The 22,929-nt window shown below is 40.8% G+C and overlaps 1 protein-coding gene across 2 annotated transcripts in view; it reads left to right on the top strand.

The window, feature by feature from the left end:
- Nucleotides 1-15,939, top strand: part of SERPINE2 (serpin family E member 2) — a 63,943-nt gene extending 48,004 nt beyond the window's left edge. For both annotated transcript variants that reach the window (XM_004033283.5, XM_004033284.5), the window contains exons 5-9: nucleotides 6,140-6,338; nucleotides 8,320-8,420; nucleotides 10,696-10,782; nucleotides 13,469-13,552; nucleotides 15,192-15,939. In XM_004033283.5, coding sequence (XP_004033331.1) covers nucleotides 6,140-6,338; nucleotides 8,320-8,420; nucleotides 10,696-10,782; nucleotides 13,469-13,552; nucleotides 15,192-15,229 — 509 coding nt within the window. In that variant the 3' untranslated portion in view covers nucleotides 15,230-15,939. The remainder of the gene's footprint in view (nucleotides 1-6,139; nucleotides 6,339-8,319; nucleotides 8,421-10,695; nucleotides 10,783-13,468; nucleotides 13,553-15,191) is intronic.
- The last annotated feature ends 6,990 nt before the right edge of the window (nucleotides 15,940-22,929 follow it).

The raw sequence follows: 22,929 nt of genomic DNA, 5'->3' as shown, positions 1-22,929 counted from the left end.
ATTCTTTTCTTTATATTCACACGTCAATAGAGATAGGTCTCAGAGGATCTTCAGTAAAAAATATTAATGGTAGGATTTCAGAAAAATTATTTCTGAATTTGAAAAAAATTTTTCGAGATAGAGTCTCACTGTGTTACCCAGGCTAGACTACAGTGGCACAAACATGGCTCACTGCAGCCTTGACCTCTTGGACTCAAGCTATCCTCCCACCTCAGCCTCTCATGTAGCTGGGATCACAGGCATGCACCACCACGGCCAGCTAATTTTTTTACTTTTTGTACAAATGGGGTTTTGCCATGTTGCCCAGGCTAGTCTTGAACTCCTGGGCCTAAGTGATCCACCTGCCTTGGCCTCTCAAACTGCTGGGATTACAGGCATGAGCCACCGCACCAGGCTCAAATGAACTTCTAAAATCACTTTGCCTGGGATATGAGCAGGTGGCCGTGTTAGTGTTTCAATGAAGTGATTTTATTTTAGGTCAATCTTTTGTACACACTTTATAGTCCATAAAAAAATAAAATAAAAAGTGAAGGGGCCCTCATTTACTGTATGTTTCTCTTGCTGAAAAAAAAACAAGTTAATAGTTCAAGATTAAAATGCAAGGATTCCATTAACATTCCTATGGAAGATTTTAAAATGTTTGTTTTTACAGAAATATAACATGAATTTCTTGAGTAAACAGGCTATTCCCAGAGAGTTACATGTCAGGGTAGCTTTTCATTTGGAAACTGATTTGCCTAGGAATATACATGTGTGTTTTATAGAAAATAATGCACAAATACATTCTTATTGTCAAAGATTTAAACCCTACAGAACCCCCACAGTGTGCTGGTATCTTCCCTCCACTTTCCCCGATTCATGCCTCTCTTCTTTACCCGCTTCCATCCTGCTCTGGGCCCCCTTGCCCTCTCTCTTCTTGCTGGGTTGGCTGCTGGGAGTCTGCAGGCGATAGGAAGGACAGAGGAGAAAGGGGTCAGGGTACTAACTTCCCAAGCCTCCCCTTACAGAGTCATGGGCCAGCTGCATTCCTCTACCAAAGGTTTCAGCTTCTGCCAGGGGGTGTGCCCAAGAGCTCTTTCTCTCTGGGTCACCACCCCTCTCTTCCTCCCTCCCAGCCCAAGGCTAGCCATGGTGCCCACGTTTCTTGTCCAGGGTACTGTCCATCATGTTTCTCTGTATCCTGTCTATGCTTTACAACTGGTCCTTCATCAAATTCTGCTTAAATGGCCCAATTTGATGTCTTACCTGTTTACTCTCCACCCTGACTGATCTGTACCTAATTCGGACCAGAAAAAGAAAGTCCGCTGCTCACTCCTGTTCTCATTCCCTCACAAGTAAACACGGCGAACAGCTTAGCTCACCCTTCTCACCCTCCTTTCCATGCCTGTCATCAGGTTTCACTGAGGAACCTGGAACTGGATGCGACTCTGTTCTGGGCCATGCAGCAGGGCATGAGAGTGTCATAAGTTCCCTGTTTTCTTGCCTTGGCCAAAACCCAGCTTAATCATGATAAGATAGGGAAGGATTGTCTTGATAGGGCTGTGAAGAAAGTACCGCCATTTGTGGTGTCCCCAAGTGGCTGTTTGTTTCCATTTCCACAGACTGTCTGTCATTTTCTGCCTGTTTCCTCACTCTGACCTGCAGGAGTGGCCCAGCTCGAGCTGCTGTGTCCAAACTCACAGGGCCCAGGGTGCCACCTGTCGGATGCTTCCTGGGCCTCAGCCACGCCTCACTATTCTGGGTCACTTTGCCAAAACATTGTCATTCAGTTTATCTGCCTTCTTGATTGTTTTCCCTAAGATATCATTAAGAGCTCTGAGAATATTTGCTTGATAACAAAAGGAGAGTGAAAACTAGAAGAGAAGAAAACCCTTCTGATTTATGCCCCATAAAGTAGAAGTACTTCAAGGGTAGAAACTTTTCTATTAAGAAAAAGAGAAGCCTTAAAATCATTTTTAGTAGATTTATATTTCATGCTCATTGCAAAATCCTCAGTATACCTCCATGTACAATATATATGGCAGAAAGCAAAAGTTCCCCTAAAATCCTATTTCCTAGGATAAAATTCCCTATTAAGTATCAAGTTTGTCATTTGAGAACCTTTCTAGGTATATGTAAAATATATCTATGAAACTTTTTACATACATAGGATTGTACTGTAGTTTCTGTTCTATAATCTGCTTTCATTAGAGAGTGGACAACTTTTTGTGCCAATTCATAAGGATTTACTTGATTCTTTTATCAGCCACATAATATTCCATAATACAAATGTATCATGCTATCCTATGGAAAGCCATCTGCTTTTTTCCTATAATAACACTGCAATGAGTATTCTTGTACATAGATTTTTCAATATTTGCATCAGTAAATTTCTAAAGGTAATTTCCTGGGATAGGAATAGGAATGGAATAGGAATCTCCAAGTCATAGTTGTTACAAATGTTTTATGGTTATGAATTTAGACATTTGAGACTTTATTTTAGAAAAAAAACCACGAAGAATAACAAATTTATATTTCCATCTTCTTTTCTCCTGAGTTTCTAACTCATACCTGTCTGTTCACATTACGTCTTAACTTGGTTGCCTACTAAATTCTAGTTGCATAGATGAAACTCATTTATGCCAAGGCACCATGGCACACAGCTGTAATTCCAGCACTTTGGGAAGCTGAGGCAGGAGGATGGCTTGAGCCTGGGAGTTCAAGATGATCCTCGGCAACATAGCGAGACCCTGTCTCTACAAAAAAATGTTTAAAAATTAGCCAGGCAAGGTGGTGCTCACCTGTGGTCCCAGCTGTTCGGGAGTCTGAGGTCGGGGGTTCACTTGAGCCCAGGATGTTGAGATGCAGTGAGCCCTGATCACATCACTGCTTTCCAGCCTGGGGAACAGAGAAAGACCCTGTCTCAATAAATAAATACATGTATTGCCCTTGCCCATTTAGTTCTCAACCCATCGTTCCTTAGCAGCAAATGGCACCAATACTCACCCAGTTACTTACGCCACCCCTCCTTCCCCAGCTACTGTCCCAGAACTCCCTTTGGACTCCAGCCGAGAATGTAGAGTATTGCACACGATGGAGCATTTTGCTGTTGTTTTTCCAAAATATCCATTTCAATTTCTACTAAAGTACAGTCTAAAAAGTTTCTTAAGTTCTCAGGAAATCCATATTTACCTGTAGTAGAAGGTAATTAGAGGGACTTTCATCTATAAAGGTTTCCTGATATTAAATATTTAAGATACCCTCTTTGATTTTACAGCGTGAGCTCTTAACATTTCAGTGAGCCTAGTTACGTCTTCCCTAGTAGCACTTAAAGTGGAAATCAGATTACTTTCAGGGGCTTTCTGGAAAAACTGGGTCACCCAAAACACCACTTAGAGAAAGTTCTAAATCTCCTCCACATTTTTAACGCTTGATTCTTCACTTATTATCTCCCATTAGAAGTTTTGTTGACCACCATTCATCTAAGAGAAAATCCTTATTTTCTCTTTTTCACCTCCGCTCCTTTTCAGAATGAATCAACCTATTATACTTACGTTTTTATACACTGCAGAAATGACCTTTGTTAAAGAATACTCAGTCTGCCTTCCAGAGGTTAAAGAATAGAGAGCATCGGGTAGGGGATTTTAAAGGGAAAAGTTCTGGGATGATGAGAGGCTCCATGCTCTGACACAAGGCTCCCAAGTCCCCTTCCTTACTTGATTCATTCTGCTTGGGAGTTGTGCTTTTATCAGCTACGTAATATTCCATGTAGTTTACCTGGGTGGGCCGATTTTGTGTTTAGACTGTGAGCAGGGACCTCACATTGCAAGAAGTGAGGTATTTTACAAAGCTTCTTACATCAAAAGACGGCAGTTTTTGCTATGGGCCAGCTTATGCTGAGCACTTTGTATGTGTTGTCTCAATGAATTTTCATAGCTCTGTAAAGTAGGTGCTATTATTGTAGGCTTTTACAGATAAAGAAACTAAGACTTGGAGTCAAGGAACTTGTCAGTCTCAGAGCTAGTGTGCTACAGGTGCAGGATTTGAATACAGGTCTTATAACCCCAGATCTCGTGGCCTTGGCACGTGTCCTCTATAAAAGGATGCAGTACTTGAGTGACCAGGTAGAAAGACAAAAAAGGTGTTATTTTATCTCCCAGCTCCTCAAGGCACCAAATAAAGGTAAGCATGCGTATGTCTGATGCACCCTGGCTACCACTGGTCATCAGCTTCTGTGGTCAGAAGCAGAAGGAATCGGGGGAAATCAGTCATCAAGCAGAGGTGACTGGATGCAGAATGGTTCATGGTTATTAATATTACTGATCAGTTAATAATGGGTCCAGCCAAGGATGGATTAACTGGTGAAGCTAGATGATCTCTCTCCTCTCTTGAACACGTTCCAGCTCATAACTTTTCATTATTCATTACTTCAATCCTTCTTAACAGAATCGTAAACATTTCTAGAAGCAGTTAACACCTCCAGGTCCTTATTTCATACCCTGGAGCAATCACTTATTAACCACTTCCCAAATTTCACAGTTTCTGAAAATTAGCTCCGTCAGAATAGAGATTTAATGTTTTCTTCAAGGATTAAAGAGCTCATTAGGAAGTGATTTTTTTCTCACTTTCCCATTGATTTTTCTGTTTCTGCTGAGACCATTTTGTTATGCAGGCTAAGAGTAAAGACGAAGAATCCTCTCTTTCATTCTTAGGTTGCCGCAAGACAGAAGCCAGGCTCGGGTGAGAGTTCAACGCACATGGGAGCTGAGGCGGGCTGCACCTGGGTTACTGAACAGCCCTGCAGGAAATGCAGCGTGCTAGGACCAGGAGAGCCCCAGTTCCTCCGCCAGTTCTCTGTATTGTTTCTTCCTTAGGGAAAAACTGTAATGTCATCTTGTAGTGCCATATATTCTAATAACCTCAGTATTTTTATGATATTTCAGTGTTCATCAAGTACACTCTCTTTCCCTCTCTTGGTATCTTTCTTTTCATCTCTCCCTCTGTCCATCCCTCCCAACCCTGTTCTGTGGAGAACTGGCATATTGAAGTTCCCTGTCTCAAAGGCAGTGATTGGCACATGTCATCTCCAAAGAAAAGATCAGTGAAAATCGTGCAAGAAACTTGCTTTCTCTCTTCTTGTTTGCTGGACTCCCTAAGATGTGGAATCTGTTTTGTCTATAGAGCATCTTGCAGGTAGACTCTTCTCCAAATAACATTTGAGAAATGCCGGCTTAAATTATTCTTGGGTTTTCATTAGTAAGTAGAAGTACCATAAAGTATCTAAAACTCCAGTGGTGATTACTGGAATGGGTGAAGAGTGAATAGGGCAGGGTGGTGAAGTAGGAGGAAGACAATCCTTGGCATTAGACTCTCCTGGCTACTCACTTCTTAGCCGTGCATCCTTTGGAGGTTACTTCATTTCTCTAAAGGTGGCTTTCTCAATTGCAAAATAGCACTGCTTATGCCTACCCCGCGAGGTGCTATAGATCCTCAGCCTGTTGAAGGGTTGATATGGGCCTGGCACAGAGTGAGCCCTGTGGATGCTCTGTATCCCTCTCTCTCTTCACATGCACATGTAGGCTTATCCAAAATGAGGACTAGAGGTAATAAAATTGTACCATGTTGGGATTCCTGCTCAATGAGTAAATTTTAGCCGCTCTTGTCCCAAAAACAGCAAAATGGGTAATTATGTGAGATAATGGATATGTTAATTTGCTTTTTCATAGTAACTATTTTACTATCTATATGTATCCCATAACGTCATATTGTGTACCTTAATATACACAATACAGTTTATTTAAAAAAAAAAAGGAATGATTCTAAGGTAGCTTGAATGTATTCTTTTATTCATGTGAGGGTCAACTTCTTGCAAAGCACTGAATTTTAAGCACTTTGTGATTTAGTTAAATTCTCCTTAACAGAATTAAAGTGATTTCAGTGATTCCCAAAGGCATTCTGTCTAGACTGAAGAAAGGAGAATTCTTCACTGGGGAAGGAAGAAATAATTGTCCTTATCTTTGTCCTTCTAAGGAAGCTATTTGTGGAAAAGGGAAGTTCTCCAACTGAGTTGCTCTCTGAAGCTATCCCGGTGACCAGCAAGCACTCATCCCGCTTCTAGAAGTCAACAAGGATACACTGAACCTGCTTCTGATTTCTTTAGGGTCGACAAGTGCCCCCAATGATTTATGGTACAACTTCATTGAACTGCCCTACCACGGGGAAAGCATCAGCATGCTGATTGCACTGCCGACTGAGAGCTCCACTCCGCTGTCTGCCATCATCCCACACATCAGCACCAAGACCATAGACAGCTGGATGAGCATCATGGTGCCCAAGAGGGTGCAGGTGATCCTGCCCAAGTAAGTGGCCCCTTCCCCTCAAAGAAAACAGTGGCATTATTCAATCAGCAGGTGTTATGTCGGACACCAGACAACATGAGGCGAAAATATGGCACATCATGAAGACTGTTCTGTTCTGCAGAAATTTCATGGTGGGATTACGAGGCCGTGCTTTTCTAAACGCTTTTATTCAATGCCTGTGCTTCCTGTATGGTAAGATATGGATCATAAGAAAGGAGAGAGGGCAACCTTGGTCTCTAAACCTCCACATGAGCATAAGCTGTTCATGGTACTGCAGGGGCTTTTTGACATATCTCATTGTATTTAAAAGACTGAAAACACACGTGTGTCATCATAGTATGGATGAAAGTACAGTGAGGTTTAATAGAACTCCATGTGCTTTCATAAGGAGCTTCATTTTAGTTATTTATTTATTTAACTAGAAGTTCATGAAGACCAAGGCAGCCAGTTTTTCTATTATGCCCTAAGAGTAAGACAAAGATGGAATTTGAGCTGTTATGACTTGAAGCCATGGGAAAAGTAACCCCAAATCCTGTATGAATCTTCATGTTCTAACAGGTCAGAGAATGCTTTGTCCAGAACTGTGAAGAAGCAATGAATGTTTTTCCCTTTCTATGAACTTTTCAACATTGCTGCCTTCCCACCATCCAGAGCTTTTAACAACCCAGGTCTTGGTGGTAGTGGAGAGTTCTAATAGCTTTTGATTCTTTGGTCACCGAGTTAAGTAATCAGAGTAAGACATTCACAATAAGTATTACTAATTCTCTCAAGATTTTTTTTTTTTGGTAAAATAAGCCTTCAAGTAGGCAATGCTTGATATAAATAAGTAAATAAGATGGTGGCATCATAGGCCTCAATGGGTGAAGAACAGGTTCTTTACCATTATAGCCCATCTGTGGTGAGAGTCTGCCCACATCTCCTTAGTGCTCTTCCACAGGATGAGATCAAATCTGATAAAGCATCCTCTGATGACAGTAACTGACATTTACACACACACACACACACATATATATATATACACACACACATATATATACACACATATATATACGTGTGTGTGTGTGTATATATATATCTCCATATATCCCCAAGGCCAGGTAGGTCACAAATATTCAAGAAACCTATATTATACCCGAATATAATACCATGTCACCTATGCCTAATCTTTGCTCCTGTTTTAATAGTAAAATACTTTCAGAATCTCAAAAGGGGCTGGGCATGGTGGCTCACACCTGTAATCCCAACACTTTGGGAGGCCGAGGCGGGCGGATCATGAGGTCAGGAGTTCCAGACTAGCCTGGCCAACATGGAAAAACCCCGTCTCTACTAAAAATATAAAAAATTAGCCAGGCATGGTCGTGGGTGCTTGTAATCCCAGCTACTTGGGAGGCTGAGGCGGGAGAATTGCTTGAACCCAGGAGGCAGAGGTTGCAGTGAGCCAAGATTGCACCATTGTCCTCTGGACTGGGCCACAGAGCAAGACTCTGTCTCAAAAAAAAGAATCCCAAGATGAACTATCAGGAATGTTTCTCCTCTCTTTTGACCATCTCCAATCCCAATAAGGATGGCAGGTCTTAGAGCAGCCAAGATGGATATGGAGAACTTTAGTTGGATATGGGGAAGAATAATAGATATTCCAGAGTACTAGGAACTTGTTAACACTCAACCTCCACGTCAGTATAAAAGAAAGTATGTTTGTAGATCTTCGTAAGTATTGGAACAGGGGTCCCATTACACCTGAGGGTGGGAGCGCCTATTCTTGCCGTTAGTACGTATGACTCATTTTGCCAGCTAAGTGTTTGAGAGATGAGTTGTCCTTTACTTATCTGGTATTTAAATTTGGAATTCAAATTTAAGATGCAATTCAGATCGGTATTCAGATATTAACTTTAAAAGAATCAGTTTGTAAACATGCACCGACTCTATCATGTAGCATTTATAGCCTCATGATTTTTTTTCTCCATTTCTGCTTTCATGCTAGGTTCACAGCTGTAGCACAAACAGATTTGAAGGAGCCGCTGAAAGTTCTTGGCATTACTGACATGTTTGATTCATCAAAGGCAAATTTTGCAAAAATAACAAGTATGTTCAATTTAAAATGTATTTGTATACTTGAAGAAAGTGTCACAAACTGAGACTGATTTGTGCAGAGAAAAAGGATCAGAATTAGGAATGTGTTGCCCTGAAACTGTACAAGGTTTCATTTGATACATTGTCAAATTATGCTATTGGCCTTCGTTTATTTATTGACCTTCATTTATTTATTTTTTTCTTTTATCTTTTTATTTCAATAGTTTTTGGGATACAAGTGGTTTTTGGCTACATGGATCAGTTTATATAGCGATGAAGTCTGAGATTTTAGTACACCCCTCCCCCGAGTAGTATACATTGTACCCAATATGTATTAATAGATTTTTAGCAACTCACCCTCCTCCTTCTGAGTCTCCATAATCCATTATAGCACTCTGTATGCCTTTGCATACCCGTAGCTTATCTCCCACTTATAAGCGAGAACATACAGTATTTGGTTTTCCATTCTTGAGTTACTTCATTTAGAATAATGGCCTCCAGCTCCATTCAAGTTGCTGCAAAAGATATTATTTCATTCTTTTTATGACTGAGTAGTATTCCATGATGTGTACATACCTCATTTTCTTTATCTAGTCATTGCTCCTGACCTTCATTTAAATCAGCATCCCCACATTTTGCACGTACATTTCATGGGAAGCCCCAGTGACTACCTAAAGGAGTATTTCATGTATTGCTTTTATGAATATTGGCTCTGACTTAGGTGCTGTCGCTCTGTTTTCAAATGCCAACTTTTTCCTTTTGCTTGAAAAAAAATCAAGACTGCAGTCATTCACTGTACCCAGATATGTATTTTGGCATTTCATGCTCATTAATGTGAAATGATATAAATTCAAATGAATCTGATTAAAACTTTCCTTTGCCAAAGCAATTAAGGCATGCTTTTCATTTGCCAGCAGTATATGTACCTTTTTCTAGAGTTATGTTTGAATGGTCAGTCCTTTGTTCTTTAAATTTAGAACATAGCAATCTTTCCAAGGAAAAGCCATGGCTTGAACATTATTTGCACTCCGGTTTGCAAATAACTTTGAGTGGTAAGAAATTAGCTCATTACCAGCTTCAGTTGCATGCTAATAAACACCTAGTACCTGTTCTGGGGACAAACATGACTCCCCTGGTGAACCTGCAGCTCCATGGATATTCTGATAGCCGTTCATCCCTCATGACTCAAACTCAGGCCTCCAGCCCAGCAGCATTAGCATCACCCAGGAGCTTGTTTGAAATGCACAATCTTGGGTGTAACCCAGACCCACTGAACCAGAATCCATTTTAACACAGTCCCTCAGCCCAGCAAAGACTGAGAAGCACCATTTTCATCTGCACTTTTCCCTTCAAGGTTGTTCATGGTAGCTGAAATACTAAATGGGGGGTGTTCACAGGAAGAACCAGGTGCCCCAAATTCTCCTGGAAAGTCCTCTTTAACACTGCATGTAATTTGGGCCCTATAAATGTGCATCTCAGTCACAATTTGGTCTTATTAGAGCTGGGCATTGGTGCAGATAGTTCAAAAGCAGATGACACAGAAAGCACATTTTCCCTTTGCATCCAGATCTATGTCCCATCCAGACTAATATCAACTTAAGTTTTTCATTCTCTGTGAAAGCTACACCCAGTGGGTGTTGCTGGAATGGTCAGAATTTGCTGAGAAGTAAAGTGAGTTCACCAGAATGTCCCTGAGGCACAACTGCATTTACACATCGGCCCTTCCAGGAAAATCTAAACTCTTCTCTTGTTCGACACTCTTCTCTTACTAGCATGCCCATGAGATGAGTGGCTGTTGTGAAGAGCCAGGACTTACTCTGCCACTAACTAGCCGTATGATTGCAGGGAACATTACTTAACATTCTAGGCCTCAGTTTCCCCATCTGTAAATGCTGTCTGAAATCCCTTCTGCATCTGCATTCTGTAACTGAAAAATAATCTTGTTGCCTTGCTGCTTCCAGAAAACCGGGCTTCCTTTTCAAAGCTCTGCTCTTTTCATTTTTAAAAAACAATTCTAGTGATCAGAATTGAATTGATAGAGGCACTAAATCATTTGAGGGCCTGGGCCCTTCTCCAGAAGTGAGTAGCACAGTTCACTTAGCAGGGACTGAAATTCACAAGTAACAGCTGTCTGCAGCCTTCAACACCAGGACTGTCAGAGGTCATGTCTTCTGACACTTTAAAAATTGGAATTTGCCATGGCTTTGAGCTTTGAGGTTACTTCCCCAACCAACCAATGGCCTGCCTATCAAACAAATGCTGATACTGTTTTATTTTCTGGAAACAGGGTCAGAAAACCTCCATGTTTCTCATATCTTGCAAAAAGCAAAAATTGAAGTCAGTGAAGATGGAACCAAAGCTTCAGCAGCAACAAGTAAGCACTGGGTCACGTGGCAGGGCTTCCTCTAGCAGGGGAGCAAACACATTCCTGTATACTCATTGGTTGAGCAAATATGTAATGCACCCTCTTTCCAGCCAGGCACTGTGTGTGGGTTAACCCTCAGGAGACAGCAGTGAGTACAGACAGACTGAAGACCTGTAACCACAAAGCTCAGAATCTGTTTCATTAAAGAAAAGCATTTCAGTGAGAGAAATTCCTCTAGGACAGGAGTCAGCAAACTTCTATAAAGAGCCAGGTAGTATGTATTTCAGATTTGTGTGTCATACCATCTCCATTACAGCTTCTTAGCTCTTTCACTGTAGCATGAAAACAGCAATCAACAATACAAGTAAACAGATGTGGCTGTGTTCCAATAAAACTTTATTTATAAAAACAGGATTTGTCCTGGTAGACTTGCCTTGAGGAAAATAGTTTGCTGACCCCTGCTCTCAGGAGGATAAAACATATTCTGGCTTCTTACTGGCAAAAAAGACCAATCTTCAGATTTAAACATAAAATAAACAACAAGTACTTAAAGGAAAATAGGCAATCAGGTCTATCCAGGATAAACCGAAGAATTCGCCAGCATCTGTTGAATTGCGGCAGGATTGCTGTACAGCCTTCCTTGGTAATTAGAACATCCACATCTGCTTCCTTCTCAGTGGTTTACATAATGAAGGAGAAAACAGAACAATTGTAAGTCAGTTTTTTCACCCCTCATTATCCGTAGGAAAATAGATGAATAGATTTGGCCAACTCTGTGAGCCCATAAAGTGAAAATCTTAGCTACATTTGCAGCTGGGTCCAATATCGCTGGTCATTGAAACATAACAGTTATACTCACAATAGATGCGTTATTGCTTTTCTCGAATAAACATTTTTAAAATTCCTTTAAAGAAGCATTTAAAACAAAGACCCTGAAATAAGAGGGTTGGAAATTTTAAGATGCTTTTTGTCTTTTCTAGGTAATTTTAAGTAACATCTAAAAGTTATTGACCAGTGTTGCTGAGTGTAACTACCAGGACCAGCTACATAGTTTGTGGGGTTCTGTGCCAAATGAAAATATGGAGCCCCTTGTTCAAAATGTATAAGAATTTCAAGATAGCAACAGCAGGGTATTAAACCCAGTGCAGGGCCCCGTGTAACTGCCCAGGTCCTCCTGTCTTAGTCTGCCTGGGCTGCCATGACAAAATACTGTTGACTGAGTGGTTTAAACAACAGAATTCACACTTCTGGAGGCTGGGAGTTCAAGATCAAGGTGTTGGTGTTGGCAGGTTTGTTTCTCCTGAGATCTCTGGATCTCCGGAGGTCGCCCCCTCCCTGTGTCCTCACATGGTCTTTTTTCCATGTGACACATCCCTGGTGTCTCTCCCACTTCAAATAAGGGCAACGGTCCTATTAGAATAGAACCCTACTTAACCTTCATTACCTCCTCAAAGGCATTATCTCCAAATACAGTCACGTTAGGGGTTTGGGGCTTCAGCATATGAATTTGGGGGGAGACACAGTTCAGTCCATAACACCTGCTATTTAATATTTGTTTTTAATAACCCTGGGTAAAAGGGCTTGCCCCAGCATAACTGCAGGTGTTTCCTTTATAACATCAAGCCCAAGTGTTCAATACTTCATGGGGTTTGAGCAAGAGGACTGAGCTATTGCAACAGGCATGTGGTAGTAATGCCACACACCTACCCTCCCTTGAGGCCCTGGTTCAGGCTTATTAAATGGAAACAAGCCTGGCAGACGAGGAATGGCCAAGACCCATGAGGCTAAAGAAGTTTGCTTTCCAAGTCAGATGCCTACACCTGGTGAGTGGAACAGCAGTATAAGGTAGTAGGTCCCGGATGAGTGGTCTACATTCCAGTGCAAAGGAAACCTAAATAATGTGCCAAAGGAGAAGGCACAGACACAAAAGCTAAGAATTGGGCTGGGCCTTTATATACAGAAAAGATTTAGAGAAGCTAAACAAGACCAGGGGTCGGGCATGGTGGCTTACACCTGTAATCCCCGCACTTTGGGAGGCTGAGGCAGGTGGATCACTTGAGGTCAGGAGTTCAAAACCAGCATGACCAACATAGTGAAACCCTGTCTCTACTAAAAATACAAAAATTAGCCAGGCGTGGTGGTGCACGCCTGTAATCCCAGCTACTCAGGAGGCTGAGGCAGGAGAATCACTTGAACCTGGGAGGCAAAGGTTGCAGTGAGCCAAGATCGCGCCATTGCACTCCAGCCTGGGTGACAGAGTGAAACTCCATCCCAAAAAAAAAGGACTGGGGGCTTTATCAGCAAAGCAGATGGTGTGAATAAAAAATAGCTAATAACAATAAATATACATTAGATGTGTTTAGTGGCAAACACTGTTCTAAGAGCTATAATATGTCTTATGTCATTTAATTATGTCATTTAATTCTCATCAAAACTCTATGAGGAGTAAGTATGTTTATCAGAGATGGTGCTTGTGTAGAAAACATGAAAGAGTAATGTAAAGGGCCTGGCCCAAGGTAGGCTTAGTAAATGGTGACCATTGAGCCTGTTGTAACATGGCCAGCCTATGGAACAAGCATGAAGTGTGTCTTCAGACACCAGCCTCTGAGGGTCCATGAAGCTAGCTAACTTGCTGGCCTTATGCTTACATGGCCTCATGTAATGTGCACAACACATTTTCCTTTTCTTCCCATAGCTGCAATTCTCATTGCAAGATCATCGCCTCCCTGGTTTATAGTAGACAGACCTTTTCTGTTTTTCATCCGACATAATCCTACAGGTAAGTGACTCTCCTCTTCCATCATGCCCTCTCTGTTAGAATTTCAAAAGGTATATTGCACTCTTCATTATATCCAACAGTGGTGCCCATAATCCATTTCCCTAATGTCAATAGTTGCAGACACTTTGAATAATATAACCACCCATGTTAAAGAGATAGGAAAATAAAGGCTGCGTTTACAGATGTGATGGAATCTTTTACACACTGACAGGATTTTAGGTTTTGCGGATTGTTGTTTTTAACAGAGAGGCTCAGCATCCCTTTGGAACACTTTTGACATCTATTGACTTTTCCATATTTATATAAATGTGGTAGTTCAATTTTGCTAGAAGCTATATAACTTCAACTTTTGTGTATTAGTCTGTTCTCACCCTGCTATGAAGAAATACCCTAGAGTGGGTAATTTACAAGGAAAAAGAGGTTTAATTGACTCACAGTTCCACATGGCTAGGGAAGCCTCAGGAAACTCACAATTACGGTGGAAGGCATCACTTCACAGGGCAGCAGGGGAGAGAATGAGAGCCGAGTGAAGTGGGAAACCCCTTATAAAACCATCAGATCTCATGAGAACTCACTCACTATCACAAGAACAGTATGGGGGAAACTGCTCCTGTGATTCAGTTTTCTCCACCTGGTCCTGCCCTTGATATATGGGATTAACAATTCGAGGCAAGATTTGAGGGGAGACACAGAGCCAAACCATACCACTTTGTAAGCCCACTCTATTGTTATACCTTGGGAATTGTTAATACAGTAGATTTTTGCTCTGTGAGTCATGGTTCAAACTTGGCTCGGGCCTTAAGCCTCATCTTTAAAATGAGGACAACAGTAGTGCTGACTGCTTATTACAATTATGAAGTATAAGTTCATCTTTGTAGAGAGGTTGGCTTCTTGTTGGTACAAGAGTAGGCACTAATATATTTTAGCTTTTACTATTTTATTTAATCAGTAATATGAGATAGTTCCTTATTCTCTTATCTCATTGCATCTGTGATGTTCTAATTGGCATGCTCCAGAACTGAGCCAGCCAATGAGGGAGCTTCTGGCCACATGTGGCTATTTAACATTAACTTTAAAAATTCAATTTCTGGTCGGGTGCGGTGGCTTATGCCTGTAATCCCAGCACTTTGGGAGGCCAAGGCGGGTGGATCACCTGAGGTCAGGAGTTCGAGACCAGCCTGGCCAACATGGCAAAACCCCATCTCTGTTAGAAATACAAAAAATTGGCTGGCAGTGATGGTGGGCGCCTGTAATCCCAGCTACTTGGGAGGCTGAGGCAGGAGAATTGCTTGAACCCAGGAGGCGGAAATTGCAGTGAGCCGAGATGGCGCCATTGTACTCCAGCCTGGGTGACAGTGCAAGACTCTGTCTCAAGAAATAAAAAATAAAATTAAAATTCAACCTCTAAGTCACACTAGCCACATTTTAAGCACTCTCTGGCCACATGTGACTAGTGGCTACCATGCTGGACAACAAAGATATAGACCATCTCTACCACTGCAGAAAGTTATACTGGACAACACTACTGAGCAAGAGGTCAAACATGATTGTTTCCCTTCCCTTAAATAGAATACCTTCCATCTTATTTTAAGGATTATTAATTTACAGAGTCATGCATTGTTTTCTTTTAATTCTGTAGGTGCTGTGTTATTCATGGGGCAGATAAACAAACCCTGAAGAGTATACAAAAGAAACCATGCAAAGCAACGACTACTTTGCTACGAAGAAAGACTCCTTTCCTGCATCTTTCATAGTTCTGTTAAATATTTTTGTACATCGCTTCTTTTTCAAAACTAGTTCTTAGGAACAGACTCGATGCAAGTGTTTCTGTTCTGGGAGGTATTGGAGGGAAAAAACAAGCAGGACGGCTGGAACACTGTACTGAGGAATGAATAGAAAGGCTTCCAAATGTCTAAAAGATTCTTTAAACTACTGAACTGTTACCTAGGTTAACAACCCTGTTGAGTATTTGCTGTTTGTCCAGTTCAGGAATTTTTGTTTTGTTTTGTCTATATGTGCGGCTTTTCAGAAGAAATTTAATCAGTGTGACAGAAAAAAAATGTTTTATGGTAGCTTTTACTTTTTATGAAAAAAAAATTATTTGCCTTTTAAATTCTTTTCCCCCATCCCCCTCCAAAGTCTTGATAGCAAGCGTTATTTTGGGGGTAGAAACGGTGAAATCTCTAGCCTCTTTGTGTTTTTGTTGTTGTTGTTGTTGTTTTATATAATGCATGTATTCACTAAAATAAAATTTAAAAAACTCCTGTCTTGCTAGACAAGGTTGCTGTTGTGCAGTGTGCCTGTCACTACTGGTCTGTACTCCTTGGATTTGCATTTTTGTATTTTGTACAAAGTAAAAATAAACTGTTATGAGTAGTAAAAATAAAGCTATTTCTCTGCTATTTGAAAATACAATAGAAGAAACTGAGCCTTTTAGACATTCGTCAGCCTCTTCTAATAAACCTTTGTACTATGTAAACATCAGGAAATTCAAAGCTCGGAGACTTTTCCTATCCTTTTCCTCTAGACCTGACAATCAATCAAACACTTCCCCGCTTCAACACGTCTCATTTTATAGATCACTTCAACAGAGTAACTATTACAGTAATCCTAGTTCTACTCTTAGCTACATTCACTCCAGCAATGGCTAAGAATTCTCAGCAAAGAAACGGATTTTGTAGCAAGTGCAGAATGAAGTTGCTGGGTACCATGTATTTTGGAACTCCTGGGGGAACAGGAGCTGTTTCGTTTTTGGTGATAGGCAGGAGTGTTTTTGAAATGACAGGGTTTTTTGGTTTGTTTTTTGGGTTTTTTTTGTTTTTTTTGAGGTAACTTTCCAAGTTGAACTCAGACATCATAATTCTTTTTTTTCCTTTTTTCTTTTTACAGAGACATGCCTCGCCATCTTGCCCAGGCTAGTCTTGAACTCCTGACCTTAAGTGATCCACCTGCCTCAGCCCCACAAAGTGCTGGGATTACAGGCATGAGCCACTGGCATTCAGCTTACAAATATCATAATTCTGATGTTACCATTTGCCTGCTTTTTAAACTAATTTCTTAAAGATTTATGCAGTCTAAGCTAAATCAGAATTTAAGTTTAAAACATTTATCAAAACTTAAAAAACATTTTTTTATTTTTAGCCCTTGAGTTCTACTTGCCTTAAACTATACATTAAAACCTCACATTCGGCACTCCATCAGTTTGCCATTTGGAATTATTATTTGTCAAGTGGGCTGAGCCTTGCTGTTCCCAACTATGTATGTGTACTTTTTTTTTTTCTTTTTTGAGACAGTCTTACTCTGTCACCCAGGCTGGAGTGCAGTGGCGTGATCTCGACTCACTGCAACCTCTGCTTCCTGGGTTCAAGCAATTCTCCTGCCTCAGCCTCCCCAGTAGCTGGGAGTACAGGCACGCATCACTGCGCCTGGCTAATTTTTGTATTTTTAATAGAGACAGGGTTTCACCATGTTGGCCAGATTGGTCTCGAACTCCTGACCTCAGGTGATCCCCTGCCTCGGCCTCCCAAAGTGCTGGGATGACAGGCTTGAGCTACCGCGCCGGGACTACATTTTGATATCTTTAAGTCAATGATCTGTAGGCCTTGTCTTACTTCAAAATGATCAAATTTATGGAACCTCCTTTCCCTGAGGGAAATTGAAATAAATTTAGACTTAGAGACTGCCACAAAAATTACAGGCCTGTGATAGATCATTTTTGCTGTGTAGACATGTTTTTTTTTTTTTTCCTAAAACTTTTTTTGAGAAATTTAAAATTCCATTTCCATTTTGACACCTAATAATTTATTTTGTTTTTTTAGAGATGTCTCAGTATGTTGCCTATGTTGCCCAGGCTGGTCTCAAACCCTTGGACCTCCCAAAATATAGGGATTATAGGAGTGAGCCACTGCACCAGGCCTCTAATAATAATGTTATCTGCAAACATTAACAATGTATTTGGTGTGATGCAGAATGGTGATTTCTCATTTTGCAAATTTCTCATTTAAATCATACCATCACTCCAAGGTCTCTCAGTTGCCCAGGCTGTAATGCAGTGGTGTGATCATGGCTCACTGCAGCCTTGAACTCCTGGGCTCAAGCAGCCCTTCTGCCTCAGCCTCCCAAATAGCTAGGACTTACAGGCACGCACCACCACACCTGGCTAATTTTTTTAAAAAAAAATTTTTGTAGAGATGGGGGTCTTTGCTGTGTTACCCAGGCTACTCTCAAATTCCTGGCCTCAGGCAGTCCTCCAGCCTCAGTATATGGACATGTTTGAGCAAATAATGTATCTTATAGATTAGATGTCACACTGAGTTTGAACAAGAGAGAGGCTGCAGTTTTCCTAAAGTAACAAAATGATAGACCTTTGTTAAAACTGAGACAAACCATCAGTGTAGTCACTCTTTTGACAGGTCATGAGATGGGTACTTCCGATTCTGCCTTGGACACTGTGGAGGAAGAGAGTAGGTACCGACCCAAATACACTGAAAGCTCTGACTTAACTGGCCTTTCACTCTGTCCTAAAAAGGAGAGGTGACAGGAAATTTTGAAGCAAAAGAAAATCCCAATCATAACAGAAGTTTACAAAGAGGCCCAAGGGAGTGGCCTTTGTACTGGGAGTGCTGTTTTCTGAAAATGAAAAACTGAATAATACATGAGATTCACATGCAGGGCGGGTACGAAAGAGCAGGGATGCAGGCGTTTCCCCTGGGCCAGCAGAGTAGCAATTGCCCACTTCCTAAGAGTGGTCAGTGGTGACAGCTGGGAGAGAGGTGAGAGCTCGGTAAGCAGGGAGGTGACTTCTATGTCCTTGACCTCCTGTGAATGTTGAAAGACACTGTCATTTGCCTACTGAGAGTCGGCTTTGGGAGGCCAAAGAGTGGAAGACACTACGGGCTTTAAAGCTCCATTTCTCTGGGGATTCCCAAACTGTGCCTTCGACCATCTCTTAAATCTTGAAGAAAAAGAGATAGAGATGTTGTGATTTAAATGAGAAATTTGCAAAATGAGAAATAGCTGTTCCTCATCACACCGAATGCATTGTTAGTGTTTTCAGATAAAATTATTATTAGGTAGCAAAATGGAAGTGAAATTTTTGATTTCTTGGTGCCATACCTCCTTCATCTAAGTTTATGATCCCACCTTGACCCTCTCTTGAATCTTGAAGATAAAAATAGAGATGGTGTGATTTAAATGAGAAATTTGCAAGATAAGAAATCACCGTTCTTCATCACACCAAGTACATTGTCAGTGTTTGCAGATAACATTATTATTAGGGGCCTGGTGCAGTGGCTCACTCCTAATAATCCCAATACTTTGGGAGGCCCAAGGGTTTGAGACCAGCCTGGGCAACCTACTGAGACCCTATCTCTTAAAAAAAAAAATTATTAGGTGGCAAAATGAAAATGAAATTTTAAATTTCTTAGTGCTATACCCCCTTCATCTGAAGTTTATAATCTCTTGCCAAAGGTAAAGTGAAGAATGGTAGGCCTCCATGCCTATCCTTCCTAGACAAAAAACAATAAAAAAATCCCAGGACCAAGAATTGAGTCCTGGTGGCGGACTGCCAGGAACCTCATGAACATCACTGTCAAGTCAGTTCATCTGATGACGCTCAGCTGATTTTTTTTTTTTTTTTTACTAGATTTGTCTTATTAACTGTGTAAGTCTATTGCTAAATGTCTCCTGGCCCTTACTGATACGTCTTCATGTGAAGATGCTGACATCAATAGTTTATGTACAGGAAACATTGTCAGAAAGTCAAACTCTTCCCCTCTCGGAAATATCATTCTCTGTCAATGACCTCTTTACTCATGTCTTCTGCAAAAAAGAGGATCAGAATAGAACAAACTGAGTTCATTTGAAATTTGAAAAATAAAATAGGGACAGGGTCTTGCTATGCATCATAGCTGGTCTCACTCCTGAGCTCAAGCAATCCTCTTACCTTGGCCTCCCAAAGTGCTGAGATTATAAGCATAAGTCTCCGTGCCAGGCCTTCATTTGCAATTTTAATACACAACACCTCAGGTGAAAAGATACTCCTTGAACTCCTCTGAATAATCAAATAATGTCGTTCTTCCTCAATTGAAGAAGGAATAAGTTAATGTTTTTAATTTTCCCAATTGTTTTTCTCCCAGAAAGTTTTCTTAAACCATTAGTCGTCTGTAGTTAGTAAACACTAATAGGCAGGCAGATAAATGAACAACAAATAAGTAGTCATGGAAAGCACAAAGACCACCAATGCCAAAACAGCTTTCTTTTTTCAGGAGCATGTGTGATTGTGATTTTTGATTGCATAAGTTCCAGGAAAAATTGTTATTAGTTTGCATGATGGGATTAGATCTAGCAATCATTCTTGGTATTATACAGAGAGAACCATGGCTTTCAAGTAAGTGCTCTGATACTCAACCAAAGTTAAGAGACTCTAGGTCCCAGAGGACAATAGTTGAGGGACTTTGCAAACTAAGGCTGGGGAAAATGGAACAGGGATGAACGGAGGGGAAGAAAAACAAAGTGGGCTTAGGATGAAGAACGTGGGCAGCATGCCGGCAGCTGAGCATCCTCAGTGCATACCCCTCTGCTGAGGGCTGCTGTGAGCTGGCCACCCTGATGGGAAGACTGTCTACGTCTGGCTTCAGGAACCGTCCCGATGGACACAGGATTCCCTTGCCTTCGCAGTGCATCTTCTCCTATCAACAAAAGGAAGTAGGAAGAAAGAAATACCAAGAAGAGGCCTGCAAAAAGTCTTCTAAAAGTTTTATCTATGGCAGCCCTGCACTCTTCCTTCTTTCCGGTGAATAGAAAGCTCAAAAATCCATACCTTCACATCTCAGGTGAATTGTTCATACATCAAATTCTTGTAACATCCAAAGGCGAGGGAAGAACAAGGTGAGCTGGCTCCTGAAGAAGTATTCACGGAATATTAGAGCCGAAAGGGGCCTTGAAAAGTCATATTTCATGGTAATCCTGTGCCAAATAGACATAATCTTTCCTGTATCGGTAGAAAATAGGTTCCCCATAATGTCCAATTCACATACTAAATTGTGCAATAGGATTACACCACCATCTTGTGGCCAAAATCAGTACAGCTCTGAACACAAAAAGCTCCAATTTGTTCCATTCTTACTTGGAGGTTAGTGTTAGTTTCCAGTTTACTTTCTTGTGACCACACACAACACTTTAAGAAAAATATTCCTCATTATACATATGCATATAATAAAGAGTATGAATTTAAAAGAATAGGGGTTATGTAATTAAGTCTGTAGACATTAATGTTACATTTTTGGCTAGAGGATATTTTTGGTACAATTATAATTTGGGCACAGGGAACTGGAGAGTGGGAAAAGGTGGAAAAAGTCAGAATTTCAAAGTAAATGACTAATGTCTTTCTCTGGTGTGAACCTAAATTCAAATGTCAGTGCTTCCTTCCAGTCTTATGACTGTCTTCTCAACATGGACGAGGCATTAGTCAAAGAGCTAGTCCTTCACATGGTCACTGAATGCTCTTGGTCACATGCACCATTTGATGACATTCTTGTACCCACATGTTCCTTCTACCCACATATCATACTTATGCAGTTAGGCTCATAGGACAAATAGCTACTCAGAGACTGGTTCCAAATTTCAAGCTATATTTGATATGCAATTGAAAACGTATGTCAATTTTTCTAAATTTTCTACATTTCTACCCTATTTTAGAGGGTGCTTTTAAAAAGTACAACAATTTAAGTTCAAAGAAGGCTTTACTTAGAAATATGTTGAAATTACATTCTACATAAGGCATATGGATCTCTACTTGCAAAGCAGTTTTATGAACTAGAGCCAGACTTGTCCCACATGTAAATTTGGAAGCATTCAAGGTTTAAAAGTTTGAAAACCTAAAAGGATAGTTCCCCTCTAAGCTTGTAGGGTAAGGTCCTGCAAACTCCCCTGAGCAGGAGAAATTTGGGAATGCACAATCAGCACTATTTAGCGGGGCGGTGGGGGGGGGGGTGGGGGGGTGGGGAAGAAAAGGATTACTGGGTTTGCAAATGAATTCCCTAGACTTTCTTAATGTTTACCTTAAAAAAAATTAGAATCATACCACAGCTAGATTCTGCCATCTCACAGATGCTGGATAAGTGGTCAGAAGACATGTCTTTTGCTTTCCAGAAAAGTTCGTCATATAATCTCTTTTCTCCTACAGTGCCAATGAGATGCTTATCAAATCATGTTTACTTGTGAGTAACACATATAAATGGCATTTTACCACTGGTTTTGGTCCTCTATCCTTGTGTTCCATTACTAGGAGTTGAAGTTAACTCTGAAAAAAACGTAAAATATAGTTGACCCTTGAACAATGCAGGGATTAGGGATGTTGACCCCTCATGTAGCAGTAAATCTGTATATAACTTTAAACTTCCCAAAAACTTAACTCCTAATAACCTATGGCTGACTGGAAGCCTTACTGATAATATATTAATAAACAATTAACATATTTTATTATATATATTATAAACCCTATTCTTACAACAAAGCTAAAAATATTAAAGAAATCAAAGAAAATATATTTACTATTCATTAAGTGGACATGGATGATCAAAAAGGTCTTCATCCTTGTCTTCACGCTGAGTAGGCTAAAGAGGAGGAGAAGGAAAAGGGGGATGGTCTTGCTGTCTCACATTGGCAGAAGCAGAAGAAAATCTGCATATATATACTGATCTGCACAATTCGAACCCACGTTGTTCGAGGGTCAACTTTAACTCACTTTTCACCTGCCAATTCAGTCAACTAGTTACTTTTCAAATTTTCCCCTCCAAAAAATCTCTGCTTTACCTTTGGGAGCTATAAACCCTGTAAAATAACTCAAGTTCCACTTTCCTAGCCAGTCTCAGGAAAGGCGTTTCAAAGTTCCTTCATCTTTCTTTATAAAAAAATGTCAGGCCGGGCACAGTGGCTCACGCCTGTAATCCCAGCACTTTGGGAGGCCGAAGTGGATGGATCACGAGGTCAGGAGATTGAGACCACCCTGGCCAACATGGTGAAACCCCGTCTCTACTAAAATACAAAAAAAATTAGCTGGGCGTGGTAGCACGCACCTATAGTCCCAGCTACTCGGGAGGCTGAGGCAGGGGAATCGCTTCAACTCAGGAGGCGAAAGTTGCAGTGAGCTGAGATCGCGCCACTGCACTCCAGCTTGGGCAACAGAGCGAGACTCTGTCTAATAAATGAATAAATAAATTCATGGCAAAAGTACTGTTGGTTTTAACATTTTACCTCTTTTCTATTCTCAACTCGTAGGTCCTGCTATTCTTGTTAACCCCTGGGAGTGACTACTGGAAGACTCAAACTAAAAATTACTGTTGCCAAAGTTTTTAAAAAATGATAAATCAAAAGGA

The sequence above is a fragment of the Gorilla gorilla genome, chromosome 11 (genome assembly GCF_029281585.2).
Source record: "Gorilla gorilla gorilla isolate KB3781 chromosome 11, NHGRI_mGorGor1-v2.1_pri, whole genome shotgun sequence".
Lineage (NCBI taxonomy): Eukaryota > Metazoa > Chordata > Mammalia > Primates > Hominidae > Gorilla > Gorilla gorilla.
Note: the sequence above shows the minus strand (reverse complement) of the source record. Positions and strands in the feature narration are given on the sequence as shown.